The sequence below is a fragment of the Lethenteron reissneri genome, chromosome 63 (assembly GCF_015708825.2).
Source record: "Lethenteron reissneri isolate LAM-NWPU_2019-01 chromosome 63, ASM1570882v1, whole genome shotgun sequence".
Lineage (NCBI taxonomy): Eukaryota > Metazoa > Chordata > Hyperoartia > Petromyzontiformes > Petromyzontidae > Lethenteron > Lethenteron reissneri.
The window spans coordinates 2,783,137-2,795,514 of NC_083841.1; the positions used below are offsets into that span (position 1 = coordinate 2,783,137).

The 12,378-nt window shown below is 55.2% G+C and overlaps 1 protein-coding gene across 1 annotated transcript; it reads right to left on the minus strand.

Annotated features, from left to right (window-relative positions):
- Window positions 1-58: 58 nt before the first annotated feature.
- Window positions 59-10,756, minus strand: TMEM11 (transmembrane protein 11). The gene is made up of 2 exons (XM_061577179.1): window positions 10,660-10,756; window positions 59-2,911 (listed from the first exon to the last, which is right to left on the minus strand). Exons 1-2 carry the CDS (start codon window positions 10,680-10,682, stop codon window positions 2,395-2,397), a joined length of 540 nt encoding a protein of 179 aa, XP_061433163.1. The 5' UTR covers window positions 10,683-10,756; the 3' UTR covers window positions 59-2,394.
- Window positions 10,757-12,378: the final 1,622 nt, after the last annotated feature.

The following is a 12,378-nucleotide window of genomic DNA, read 5'->3' on the forward strand; positions in this document are numbered from 1 at the left end:
TCGGCAACAGAAGGTAGCGGCAATCGCAGCAACGGCGGACACGAGACGGCGCACAGCGTGACGCTTTTAAAAAAAAGTGTTTAATTTTTTTTAGCAACTTTTTTTTTGCAAGTTAAAAATAAAACGATTTTTTTCAAAAAACAAAAAAAATCAACAAGTAACACATTTTACGGGCAGTAGCCTGGTGGTGCTGGTGCTGGTTGGTGGCAGTTGCTACTGCTGTCGAGCTGACGAAGACATTTTACGATCGGGGGCGAACGCCGTCGCCCGGGAGAGCTTCGCTGGGTCTCGACACTCTCCTTCCAGGGGCGTCCTGTCGGGAGGGACGGTGTTCGCCGTCCGTATATCCATCCCAAGCAATTCGCCCTTGCGGAGATTTTTTTTTCTTCACGTTTTGGCAAAAATTTGAACCGCGACACCGCCCCGCGAGCGGGCTTGCACTCTTCCGAACGACATCACGGCGGGATCTTGAACATTCACTGTGCGGCAGGCGGTGGCGGCGGCGCGGTGTTCTCGGCGGTTAATTCGCGCGCGGCGTTAACGCCACGCGGCATCGGGCTCCGGTCCAGGTGGCTGGGCAGGGGCAGGGGGCAGGGGCAGCTTCGTGCTTCGTCTCGCGCATCGCGAACGGCGCGGAGAGGAACTCTTACCACGCCGCCCCCAGCTCGGCGCACGGGACCTCGAGTGAAATTCCGCTGGACACCACAACGCACGATCGGACCGGGCGCGACGGGACGCCGTCGAAAAAATTAAACGGGCGGTCAGAAGACACGTGTGTAGAGCCTCCCCCCCCCCCCCCCCTCTGCGTGGCCGTCAAGACATGGTGGGAGGGCGAGGCTGAAATGTTTTTGCGTGATTTGGTGGGAAACCCGAGCGATGGGTGGGATGAGCCGTTAACCCATCCACCGCAGGTGATCGGGAAGGGGTGGGGGGGGGGCGGGCAAGTCTCTCGCTACGTTTACGACTCTTTGAGCGTCTCGTAAGCCGAACGTCGGCGGTCAAGTACGTACGTTGAACCTCTTTCGCGCCGTACGTAGTCGACCGTGCTAGTCGGCCACTCGCATCAAACGCGAGCAGCCGCGCGCCGAAGCGGGGGAAATCGCTCCGCCGCTTCAAGGGATGCCAACACCGACGTCGAAGCTTAAGAAAATAATAATCGGATCACAACCCTGAATCGTGGCTATTCGGCGAATCGCTACCCTAGGGGGTTGGTGGACAGGTTCAACGCCATCTTGTGCACCGCGAGGCTGTGCCGCGAAAAAACCTACGCGGCAGCATCCTCCCAACGGTAGCAACGACACGAACGCCCTCTCCTTCCCGAGCCAAGGAACGCGTGCGTCACAAGCGCCGCAGACGAGACGTTACCCCCAGGGGAGGGCTGCCCAACCCAAACCACACAGGTGGATGGGGGAGGGGGGGAGGGGGGGCCCTCATCCACGCCCCAACCCCCATTTTTGAGCGTCACCTCGCGAGCGCGTAACTGGGCAGGGCGGGGGGGGGGGGGGGCAGGACCACGTGCATGATCCAATGGCGCGCGGCCGCAACGGATGCGGGGATCCGTCTGGCCCCCAGGCAGGCCACGAGGTGGGCGGGCGGCGCCACCGTCGGCGCTATTTGCGCGACGCTCAAGAGCTCTTGCCCCCCCCCACCGCCGCCCCCGGGGCAGAGGTGACGACGAAGCAGCTACACAGGAACACGACCGACTGCCGATCTACATAATCATCGTCATCATCATTCGGAGCAAACAAATAAATAACATCTCGCATGGTTACTGCAATTTATTGTTTTGTTTCCCTCCTACACATTCAGGGTGCGGCTTTGCTTGCGATTATTATAATACACTATTATAATCACCAGGGCTCCCTCTACACTCACCCCTGCCCGCCGGGCCAAGGCTGCTGCAGCAGCAGCCGAGGAGGAGGAGGAGGCGGACTTCCACTCTCGTAGCGACGACGACGACGCAAATCCTGGGCTCTGCGGCTCAACCGACGCGCACAACGTCAGGACCTTGTCCGACTGTTCCCAGTTGCGTTGGGGGGGGGGGGTCACGGCCCACGTGCCGCTTGTGACCCGGCGAACGTACACACACACACACACGCACGCGCACACATACATACGCGCACACACGCACACACTCACACGTCTGCCCTTCCTGCACCCCGAGGCCGGTGGCCACGGTCTTAACAAGTCTGTGCTGCGCCGGGCGGGTGGGCGGGCAGGCGACCAGGTGGGCGGGTGACCAGGAAAGTGGGCGGGCGGTGAGTGGGCGGGTGGTGAGCGAGTGGGCGGGAAATTGGCGAGGATCTTCCCTTGCCCACTCCCTCCCCCCCTTTCCCACCCCCAGCCAGGTGGCACCACCGCCCCCCCTCCACCCAAACCCGGAGCCCCCCCCCCTCACTGCAGGTAGAGCTCCCACACCTTGTGCACGCAGTAGAGGAGGGAGGCGAGCGCCAGCGTGTTGTGCAGCCGCTTGCGGTACGTGTCGTCCTTGCGCACGAGCACGACGGGCGAGGCGGAGCGCAGCGTGTGCAGCGGCAGGCGCGCCAGCTCGCGCGCCTCGTACTGCACCTGGTACTTGCAGCACGGGTCGAATTGCCACGAGACGCCGTAGAGCGCCGCGCAGCTCGCCGACAGAAGCCCCGCCGGCAGGCTGAGCAGGTGGGCGTGCGGCGCCGGCAGCAGGAAGGGGCTGAGCAGGCAGGAGGCGCCCGCCAGCACGGCCGTCTTGTGCAGGCAGTTGCCGACGGCGATCCAGCGGGCCGTCTCGTCGCCGAGCCGTGCCGGCTCCACTACGATGTACTTGAACTGCGACTCGAGCGCGCGCTCAAGCTCCAGCTCGAACTGCTCCTGCGCGTACTCGCTGTCGTACACCTCGTGGATGATGTGGCACTCCAGCGGCGACAGAGGCGCGCTGCCGGGGATGGGCGGGTGGGGACGGCGATGGGGTTGGGGCGAGGGGGGGGTAGACAGGGGACGTGCCGGGAGGAGGTGGAGCAAGGAGAGCATTGGCTTTCGGCGGCCTTGGTGGACGCCCGTGGTGCCGTCACTCTCCGCCGCTCCGGTGACAGGCTAGAAGCGTGGCAATTGGGCAAGTTACAATGAATGCAACCTTGCGCTAAAACTAAACGATTTTTTTACTTTACCAGGTAAGGCCCCACTGAGCTATAGAGCTATTTTTTCAGTGACGACCTGGCGATCACAAACGACAGCTCAAACAAGTGGCTTATAATGACGTGGAAATTTATAGCGGAGTGGAAAAAATTGGAGGACCCAGAGAAAAATTCACGCGACCATGGGGAGGAAGACTTCCGCAAACTCCAAATATACAGCAGCAGCAGCAGGCGTCAGGGTCGGGATCAAACCCACGACCTCCTGCACACCAGGCGAGGTAGTTAACATCTCCTAGCCACCGTGACGCACTAACCACCGCCAACCAACAGCGATCACATGAACCGTCACGACTGGAGGGTCTCGATGCGAATACCAGAACGAATTATTATTCGGTCTTGATTTGTTTTACCGTCTTGTTTGCACAGCTTCGTCCACTCCATTAGCCACCAAACGAATGAAATCGGGCCCAACGTGCAAATGCAGGACCCTCCTAAACAATGGTGCCTGGAGACTCGGCGACGATTATACCCTCCGAAGACAACCTTCCATAGTTATCAACGCAAACAGGGGCATATCCTCCACGTGTTAATTTGCACAAATTGCGAATAACACTTTGACTCAACACGCGTGACAAGCGAGTGTGGGGATTCAACGTCAACGCATTCATCAACGCGTCGTTTGTACGTGCGCTGTGACAACGGCAGTACCGGTCGCGTGCCGCTCACGGATCGCTCGGCACCCACAGGCCCCCCCCCTCTCTCTCTGCAAGCGACGCCGCGTGGCCTCCTCTGCGAAATGAAGGCGCGGAGGACAAACGGCGAGGACACCCACGTCCACGTCACGAAACCCCCAACTTGGCTGCGAAAGTTTAAACGCTCAAATTCGCTTTCCCTGCCCAGTGAAACGAAACTATCAATCATGTTTTATTTCACCGCATAAGGCCCCATCTTATTTTTCAGAAGCGCATGGCTGTCGCAAATGACAGCTCAACGAAGCGGGCTAATCACCGCGTGGAAATAAGCACGGTGAGCCAGACCCTGTGGTGGAAATTCCACACTGCCATGGCGAGAGCCAGCCGATACTTTAAAGGAGTCAATTCTACCAACACTGGTGGTTAAAACTTCCATTCATTTCGCTGACAGCACGGTGGCATTATAGCCTGAGCGAGAGAAATCAATCACTTGGGGTGCCTGGGTGTGGTTCTGGCCACAACACACCACCACCGCCCTTCGTGCCCAGTGCCGGGCCTTAATGCCCTGCTCGCTAACAGCACTTGCCCCAACAGTCTGCATGGCTACACGGGGGGGGGGGTTCTTTATCTTTGTATACGCTGTGTATATAAATGGGAGGGGCATGTAAAATGGGGCACAAAAGCATGGAAAAGATAATGCTCAGACTTGATCTAGTGAAGCCACGTGCCCTTGTCATGTACAATTGTGCAACGTGCTTGCTGCCTTGTTGGTAGGTTACTGCAAAGTACAGTATAGTCCCCGAGTTACGATGGTCCGACTTAGGATATTTCGATCTTACGATGGTGACAAAATGCATGTTAAAAGTTTTCATAGCAGATAGGATTGTTTCCTGAAAATACTTTTTTTAATTGAATTGCAGTTCATATAGGTAGCCTAAGAATTTACCTTGTTTTAACTTTACATTTTACTGTGCAATACAGTATTGTACTTAATACATACAGTATATAGTTTATACAGCGCGGTACAGTAAATTGCTCTGTTTTGCTAAATTATCACCGTTCTTTAAGACTCCTGGGTAGGCTAGACCATCTTCGACTTACGATATTTTTGACTTACGATGGGGTCGTCGTAACGCATCTCCATCGTAAGCAGAGGACTGCCTGTATTGGGAAATGTCTAAGCCGACACTTACATCCAATGATAGTCCGTCCAGCATAGAAGAGACTTACGTAAATTCTAACGATGTGCTGGAAGGTTGAAAGAGCCGATGTAGGTTACAAATGTAGTTATTGCCTGAGCTTCTTCGAACTGGATTTGAGGCAATATTACTCGCAGGGCAGGGTCAGCCTTAAGTTACGGGCGGCTTAAAAGTCTCGTGCTAAACACTTACCAAACATATGACCCTCATCATCGGCGATCCGAGTCCGATGCAAAAGCCTTCGAACGGCGGGGCAAAGCCCACGGTGGTTTACGAGTATTAATCGGGCAGTTAGTACGCCGTACGCGCTTTGGTTAACCTTTAAGTGTCGTATAATGACATGGGTGTGCCCTTGCCTTGAGGAGTGGGGACACGTGTGCAGGGCAGGTGGATGACAAGAGTTGGCAACTTGGGAGGTTGGCATGAAAGTGTTAAGTCAAGTAAAAAAAATGTGGTTTTAACCAGGTGAGAATCACAATGGGACCAGGATAACCTCATTTGAGTGACCCTAGTGACCCCTTGGGGAGGCTGCGGTGGATGGGACAAGTATGCAGGATGGAGGAGGGTGGATTCAACTAAAGTATTTTATTTTTATTTTACCAGGTAAGCCCCCACTGAGCTATTAGCCTGATTTTTCAGCAGCGACCTGGCCAAGAATGATAGCTCAACGAAGTGGCTTATCACGGGGAAATTGATAACAGCCAAGGCGTTACGATGATTCTAAATGTGGAGGGAAAAACCAGAGGACCCGGAGAAAAATCCACACGACCACGGGGAGAGAGACACGCAAACTCCAAATATACAGCAGGCGTTAGGTACGGGATCGAACCCACGACCTCCTGTATACCAGGCGAGGTAGTTAACATCTCGCCACGGAAAGACACGCAAACTCCAAATATACAGCAGGCGTCAGGGTCAGGATCGAACCCACGACCTCCTGTATACACGGCGAGGTAGTTAACATCTCACCACGGAGAGAGAGACACACAAACTCCAAATATACAGCAGCAGGCGTGAGGGTCGGTATCGAACCCACGACCTCCTGTATACCAGGCGAGGTAGTTAACATCTCACCACGGAGAGAGACACGCAAACTCCAAATATACAGCAGGCGTCAGGGTCGGTATCGAACCCACGACCTCCTGTACACCAGGCGAGGTAGTTAACATCTCCTCGCCACTGCAGCGCCCAGGCATTGGAGTGTCACCCAGAGTTTGGCAACCAAGGCAAAGCCGAAATGTGTCAGATGGCGGTGGTGACGAGACCGAGTGGACCATGGGGCGTGGATACGCGTTGACCGTGCAACAGTTGGGTGATATGTAGCAGACGAAAGAGATGAGGGGTGGGTGAATGGGGGGGGGGAGAAGCAGCAGCTGTGATCGGACCACTGGACTTGACAATGACGACCCTTTGACCCCTTTGACCTTCGCAACTTTGTGCACAGACGCCGTTCCTTGCAATTACATTCTACAACAAAACAGCTTTTCGTGGACTACGAGACCAACTCACTCGGGAGGGTGGGGGGTCCCAGACCTCGCCAGATCTCAAAAGCTGAGCAGAGCGAGCCCCTGGGATGGAGGATAGTTGCGTCCCTGGGTGGACGGGCTTGCGAGGCCGTGCGGGCGATTGCAGCCCCCGACGGTCAGTGGCAGCAGGGGGGTGAAATCCACGTGTCGCAAAGCACTGGGCCAATGCCAGATTATCGTAGTAGCAAAAGTAGCTACATATGCTACGGGCCACGGCACTTTCAAGGGCCCCGCGCTAAATGCTTTCAAGCTATCAATTCCGGTTCAGTGATTCTGCACTTGCTCTATTACTATAGTACTATACCGCCTTCAACTGTTGTGAACGACCGGGTGCTTAAAGTTAGCGATTTGTCGTATTTTCTGGATCTATAGCAAATGAAAACATACAATTACTTTACTGTGCAAGTAAAAAAATTGGTCGTTTAATATTTACGTGTTTTATTTCGGGCCCCTTTATAACACCATGCTACAGGCCCCGCACTGCACTTCCACCAAAACCCCACGGGCAAGAACGAGCGACACGGGCGGCAATGTAAGAAGAAGTGTGGACGACGAATTAAATCTCCCGAGAAAATCGCATTAATTTGGCAGCGGTGCGCTTTTTAAAACTTAGAGCGCGAGAGAGAGTGAGAGAGTGTGAGAGAGAGTGATGGAAAGTGAGAGAGAGTGAGTGAAAGTGAGTGAGACAGAGTGAGTGATAGTGAGTGAGACAGAGTGAGTGAGAGTGTGAGTGAGAGTGTGAGTGAGTGAAAGTAAGAGAGTGAGTGAGAGAGTGAGTGAAAGTAAGAGAGAGTGAGTGAGAGAAAGTAAGAGAGAGTGAGAGAAAGTAACAGAGAGTGAGTGAGAGAGTGAGTGAGAGAGTGAGACAGAGAGAGTGAGTGAGAGAGTGAGTGAGAGAGTGAGTGAGAGAAAGTAAGAGAGTGAGTGAGTGAGTGAGACAGAGTGAGTGAGACACAGGGAGTGAGTGAGACAGAGTGAGTGAGACACAGGGAGTGAGTGAGACAGAGTGAGTGAGAAAGTAAGAGAGAGTGAGAGAGTGAGTGAGAGAGTGAGACAGAGAGAGTGAGTGAGAGAGTGAGTGAGAGAGTGAGTGAGAGAAAGTAAGAGAGTGAGTGAGTGAGTGAGACGGAGTGAGTGAGACAGAGTGAGTGAGACAGAGTGAGTGAGACAGAGTGAGTGAGAGTGTGAGTGAGAGAGTGAGTGAGTGAAAGTAAGAGAGTGAGTGAGAGAGTGAGTGAAAGTAAGAGAGAGTGAGTGAGAGAAAGTAAGAGAGAGTGAGAGAAAGTAACAGAGAGTGAGTGAGAGAGTGAGACACAGGGAGTGAGTGAGAGAGTGAGTGAGAGAAAGTAAGAGAGTGAGTGAGTGAGTGAGACGGAGTGAGTGAGACAGAGTGAGTGACACAGAGTGAGTGAGACAGAGTGAGTGAGAAAGTAAGAGAGAGTGAGAGAGTGAGTGAGAGAAAGTAAGAGAGAGTGAGTGAGAGAGTGAGTGAGACGGAGTGAGTGAGACAGAGTGAGTGACACAGAGTGAGTGAGACAGAGTGAGTGAGAAAGTAAGAGAGAGTGAGTGAGAGAGTTAGAGAAAGTGAGAGAAAGTAAGAGCGATAAAGTGAAAGGCTGAGAGAGTCAAATTGCTCGCATGCGAAAGGCGGTCGCGGATAAGCGTGGACCGGCTTGGCTGTAGGGGACAGCCGTAGATAGTTTTACGCGTTGTGTAATCGCGGCCGATATTTAAACGTTGTATAATCACCGTTCGCAACACTGAATTCAAGTCAACGGGAGCTTGACTCAATGAAGGGGGTGGGGGGGAGCACGCAATGGGCTTAGAAAGGATGATGGTGATGGGCAATGGGGCAATGGGACAGGGTACAACAGCCCCCGAAGGACAGAACGCGTTCAGAGGGGGTGACGGATTCAGTGAATGACCATTCGTGGGGGGGTGGGGGGGGGGCAGACGACGTTTCGTGGAGTTCGGGGGGTGCTGGCGGAGGGAGGTCTCATCCAGCAGTGGATCGATTGAGCGTGACCGACGGACGGGAGCGATTTACAAAGTTGTGCAACCACTTGTTTACATCGTGACGACTGGTAAGCAGCAGCAGAAGAAGAAGAAGGGGGTGGGGAAGAGGGGCGACTTTGTGCAGGGCGCGCGTGTAGCGGCGTGGGTTAAGGAGCTTTGTCGGGTGGTGGTGGTTGGTGGTGGCAGTGACGGTTGGTGGTGAAGGTTGGTGGTGGCGGCTTGTGGTGGCTGTGGCTGCGGTGGTGGTGGCGGTGGCTGCGGTGGTGGTTGGTGGCGTTGGTGGTTGTGGCTGTGGTGGTGGCTGTGGTGGTGGTTGTGGTGGTTGTGGTGGTGGTGGCGGCTGTGGTGGTGGCTGCGGTGTTGGTGGTTGGTGGTGGTGGCGGTGGTGGCTGTGGTGGTGGCTGCGGTGTTAGTGGTGGTGGTGGCGGTAGTGGTGGTTGGTGGCGGCGGCGGCTGTGGCTGCGGTGGTGATTGCGGTGTTGGTGGTGGCTGTGGTTGGTGGCTGTGGTTGGTGGCTGTGGTGTTGGTGGTGGTGTCTGTGGTGGTGTTTGGTGTTGGGGGACGTGCCCATCAAGGTGAACATGGAACGTGGTGTGAGCGAGCGGCTCAGAGTTCGTGCGAGGGCCATCGCGCTCGGGAACGTTCCCCGTAGAGACGGAGCGACGAACACAAACAATGTTTCGTCTCCACTGTCGTGGTGACGACGCGCTCGAGATGTGGTGGCTAAAGCGGTGGTGGTGATGGTGGTGATGATGGTGGGGGGCCTTCATCCAGCGGTGGATAGACCACGGCCGACAACGAACCCCGCAAAGTTCACAAGAACGGCCGGAGGGGTAGGGGGGGGTGGGGGAAGGCCGCTTCAAAATCCATAGCGCGGATAAGCAACGCGCGCCCGGTTCTCGCTTCCGATTGGCCGAGGCGCTCCGCCGCGACCAATGGGAGGCGAGGACGAGGCGGCCGCTGCCTGTGCGCTGTATGGAATTCGGCAGGCAGTCGAGGCCGATCTGAGAGCTCTTTTTGCTCGTCCCGCAAACTCGAAGCGACTTCGCCCGCCGCCGTCTCCCTCGTTGAACCCCCTCGGGGGACGCGGTTAGAGCGGGGAAACCAAGCGGCTCCATGCTGCTACCCTCCCCCCCCCCATCTCTCTCTCCTCCACGGTAGCAGCGTCAACAACTCCACCACCAACCTCCACCACCACCAACCTCCACCACCACTAACTACCACTACTCCCCCCCCTACTCCTCCTCTCTCTCCTCCATGGTAGCAGCGTCAACAACTCCACCACCAACCTCCACCACCACTAACCTCCACCACCACCAACCTCCACCACTAACTACCACTACCCCCCTCCTCCTCCTCTCTCTCCTCCACGGTAGCAGCGTCAACAACTCCACCACCAACCTCCACCACCACTAACTACCACTACTACCCCCCCATCTCTCTCTCCTCCACGGTAGCAGCGTCAACAACTCCACCACTAACCTCCACCACCACCAACCTCCACCACTAACTACCACTACCCCCCTCCTCCTCCTCTCTCTCCTCCACGGTAGCAGCGTCAACAACTCCACCACTAACCTCCACCACCACCAACCTCCACCACTAACTACCACTACCCCCCTCCTCCTCCTCTCTCTCCTCCACGGTAGCAGCGTCAACAACTCCACCACTAACCTCCACCACCACCAACCTCCACCACCAACCTCCACCACCACCAACCTCCAACACCACCAACCACCACTACTACCCCCCCCCCATCTCTCTCTCCTCCACGGTAGCAGCGTCAACAACTCCACCACCACCAACCTCCACCACCACCAACCACCACTACCCCCCCTCCTCCTCTCTCTCCTCCACGGTAGCAGGGTCAACAACTCCACCACCAACCTCCACCACCACCACTACCACCCCCACCACCCCTTGTAATGGCGTTCACCGCAAGGGACGCGTCTCTCCCCGCCACCACCACCACCACCACCACCCTCGAATGGCGAAGCGGGCGGCTGCGGCACTGAACCCACACGCGGTCGCCGTGTGAGCGAGCAGGAGGAGGTGGTGGTGAGGGGAGGACGATGAGGTGGACGATGAGGTGGAGAAGTAACGTCTGGCAACTCACCTCGCTGCCTCCAGGGCCGCCATCTCGTCGGCGCGGACTCACACGGGCGGGAGCGCCTGAGGCGTTCGGGGGGAGGGGGCGGTGCTTCGGTTGTGACGTCACGCGCGGGAAGTGGGGGGGGGCCATCTTTGTAAGGGACAGCCGCCCCCCTGTGTGGAGTGCTCGCGTGACGTCACACACACTCTACCCGCCACTCACATCCCGTAGCAACATGGCCGCCGCGTGTTTACCTTGGCGCAAGGGCACGGGCGAGTGGTCGCCCCCCCCACCTTCTAAGCCACGCCCCCCGCCCCACTCCCCCCCCACCCTCCACCCCTATTACGGGACGCCGCGAGGTCAAACGGCGCACGCGTTCGCGCGTGACGCGTTTGTAAAACCGTCATCCGCATGACCATTCTCGTGTGCGTTTACAAAATCTGTGCGTTTGTCTGTCCCGTCGTGGTGCTCGATACGTTCTTGTTCGTGGTACGAGCAAGTGAGCGAAATACGCGGCAATTTCAATGGTCAAAAACACACACTGACGCACCCATTGCATGTTGATACGCCATGGTGGCTAGGAGATGTTAACTACCTCGCCTGGTGTACAGGAGGTCGTGGGTTCCATCCCGACCCTGACGCCTGTTGCTGTATATTTGGAGTTTGCGTGTCTCTCATTATCATCACGGTGGCTAGGAGATGTGAACTACCTCGCCTGGTACACAGGATGTCGTGGGTTCCATCCCGACCCTGATGCCTGCTGCTGTATATTTGGAATTTGCGTGTCTCATCATCATCACGGTGGCTAGGAGATGTTAACTACCTCGCCTGGTATACAGGAGGTCGTGGGTTCCATCCCGACCCTGATGCCTGCTGCTGTATATTTGGAATTTGCGTGTCTCTCTCATCATCATCATCACCCCTCCACCACATTTAGACTCAACGTGCGTTTAGAATATTTATTTTGCCGTTCTAAATGTCCACACGACGATCATGAGCCATCTTCTTGGTTCTTTCGGTAAAGTCACGTAGAAGGGAAATAATAAAATAATTAAAATAAACAAAAAAATATATTTTATTATTTCCTTCTACTTGACTTTACCGAAAGAACCAAGAAGATGAATCCCTGCAGTCACGAAAGCTTTAAATCGAGATCATGAGCCACTTAGATGAGCGATTAATTGTGGTCAGGTCGCTTCTGAAACGAGAGCATATTATACAGCTCAGTAGGCCTTCACTGCTAAAATAAAAATAGTTAATTTGATATGAAATCTAGCAATGTGAATCTCCGTCGACCGTTTTATGGGGCCGTCCCTAAATGACGTCACGCAAATTTGGACGATTTTTGACCCCCCCCCCCCGTTCGTCACACGACGTCACAAAAAGTCAGACCCCCCCCCTCAAATATGACGTCACAAAGCTCTGCCCCACCCCCCCAAAATAAACATGCTTCAAATCGCTTTAAACTATTGTCATTGTAGTGCGTATTTAATGTGGCGCTGCACTCTGATGTTGTAGGATAAAACATTTATTAAAAAGTCTATTTAATTAAGTAGAACGTGTTGTCTATATTTAAAGTTGCGCCTTTTGATGTGACGTCACATTTCTCACCCCCCCCCCCCTCGTCACACATCGTCACAAATGTCTGACCCTCTCCCTAGGTGCGTGACGTCATTTATGGACGGCCCCTAAAACGCTATAAATATACCATTGTTGTCACGCGTTGCGCGCCAGCAATAGCAC

Coding starts and splice junctions, on each gene's coding strand:
- TMEM11 (XM_061577179.1), bottom strand. CDS start 10,682: ATGGCGGCCCTGGAGGCAGCGAG. Junction 2,912..10,659: donor GCGGCCCTGGAGGCAGCGAG/GTGAGTTGCCAG, acceptor CATCCCCGGCAG/CGCGCCTCTGTCGCCGCTGG.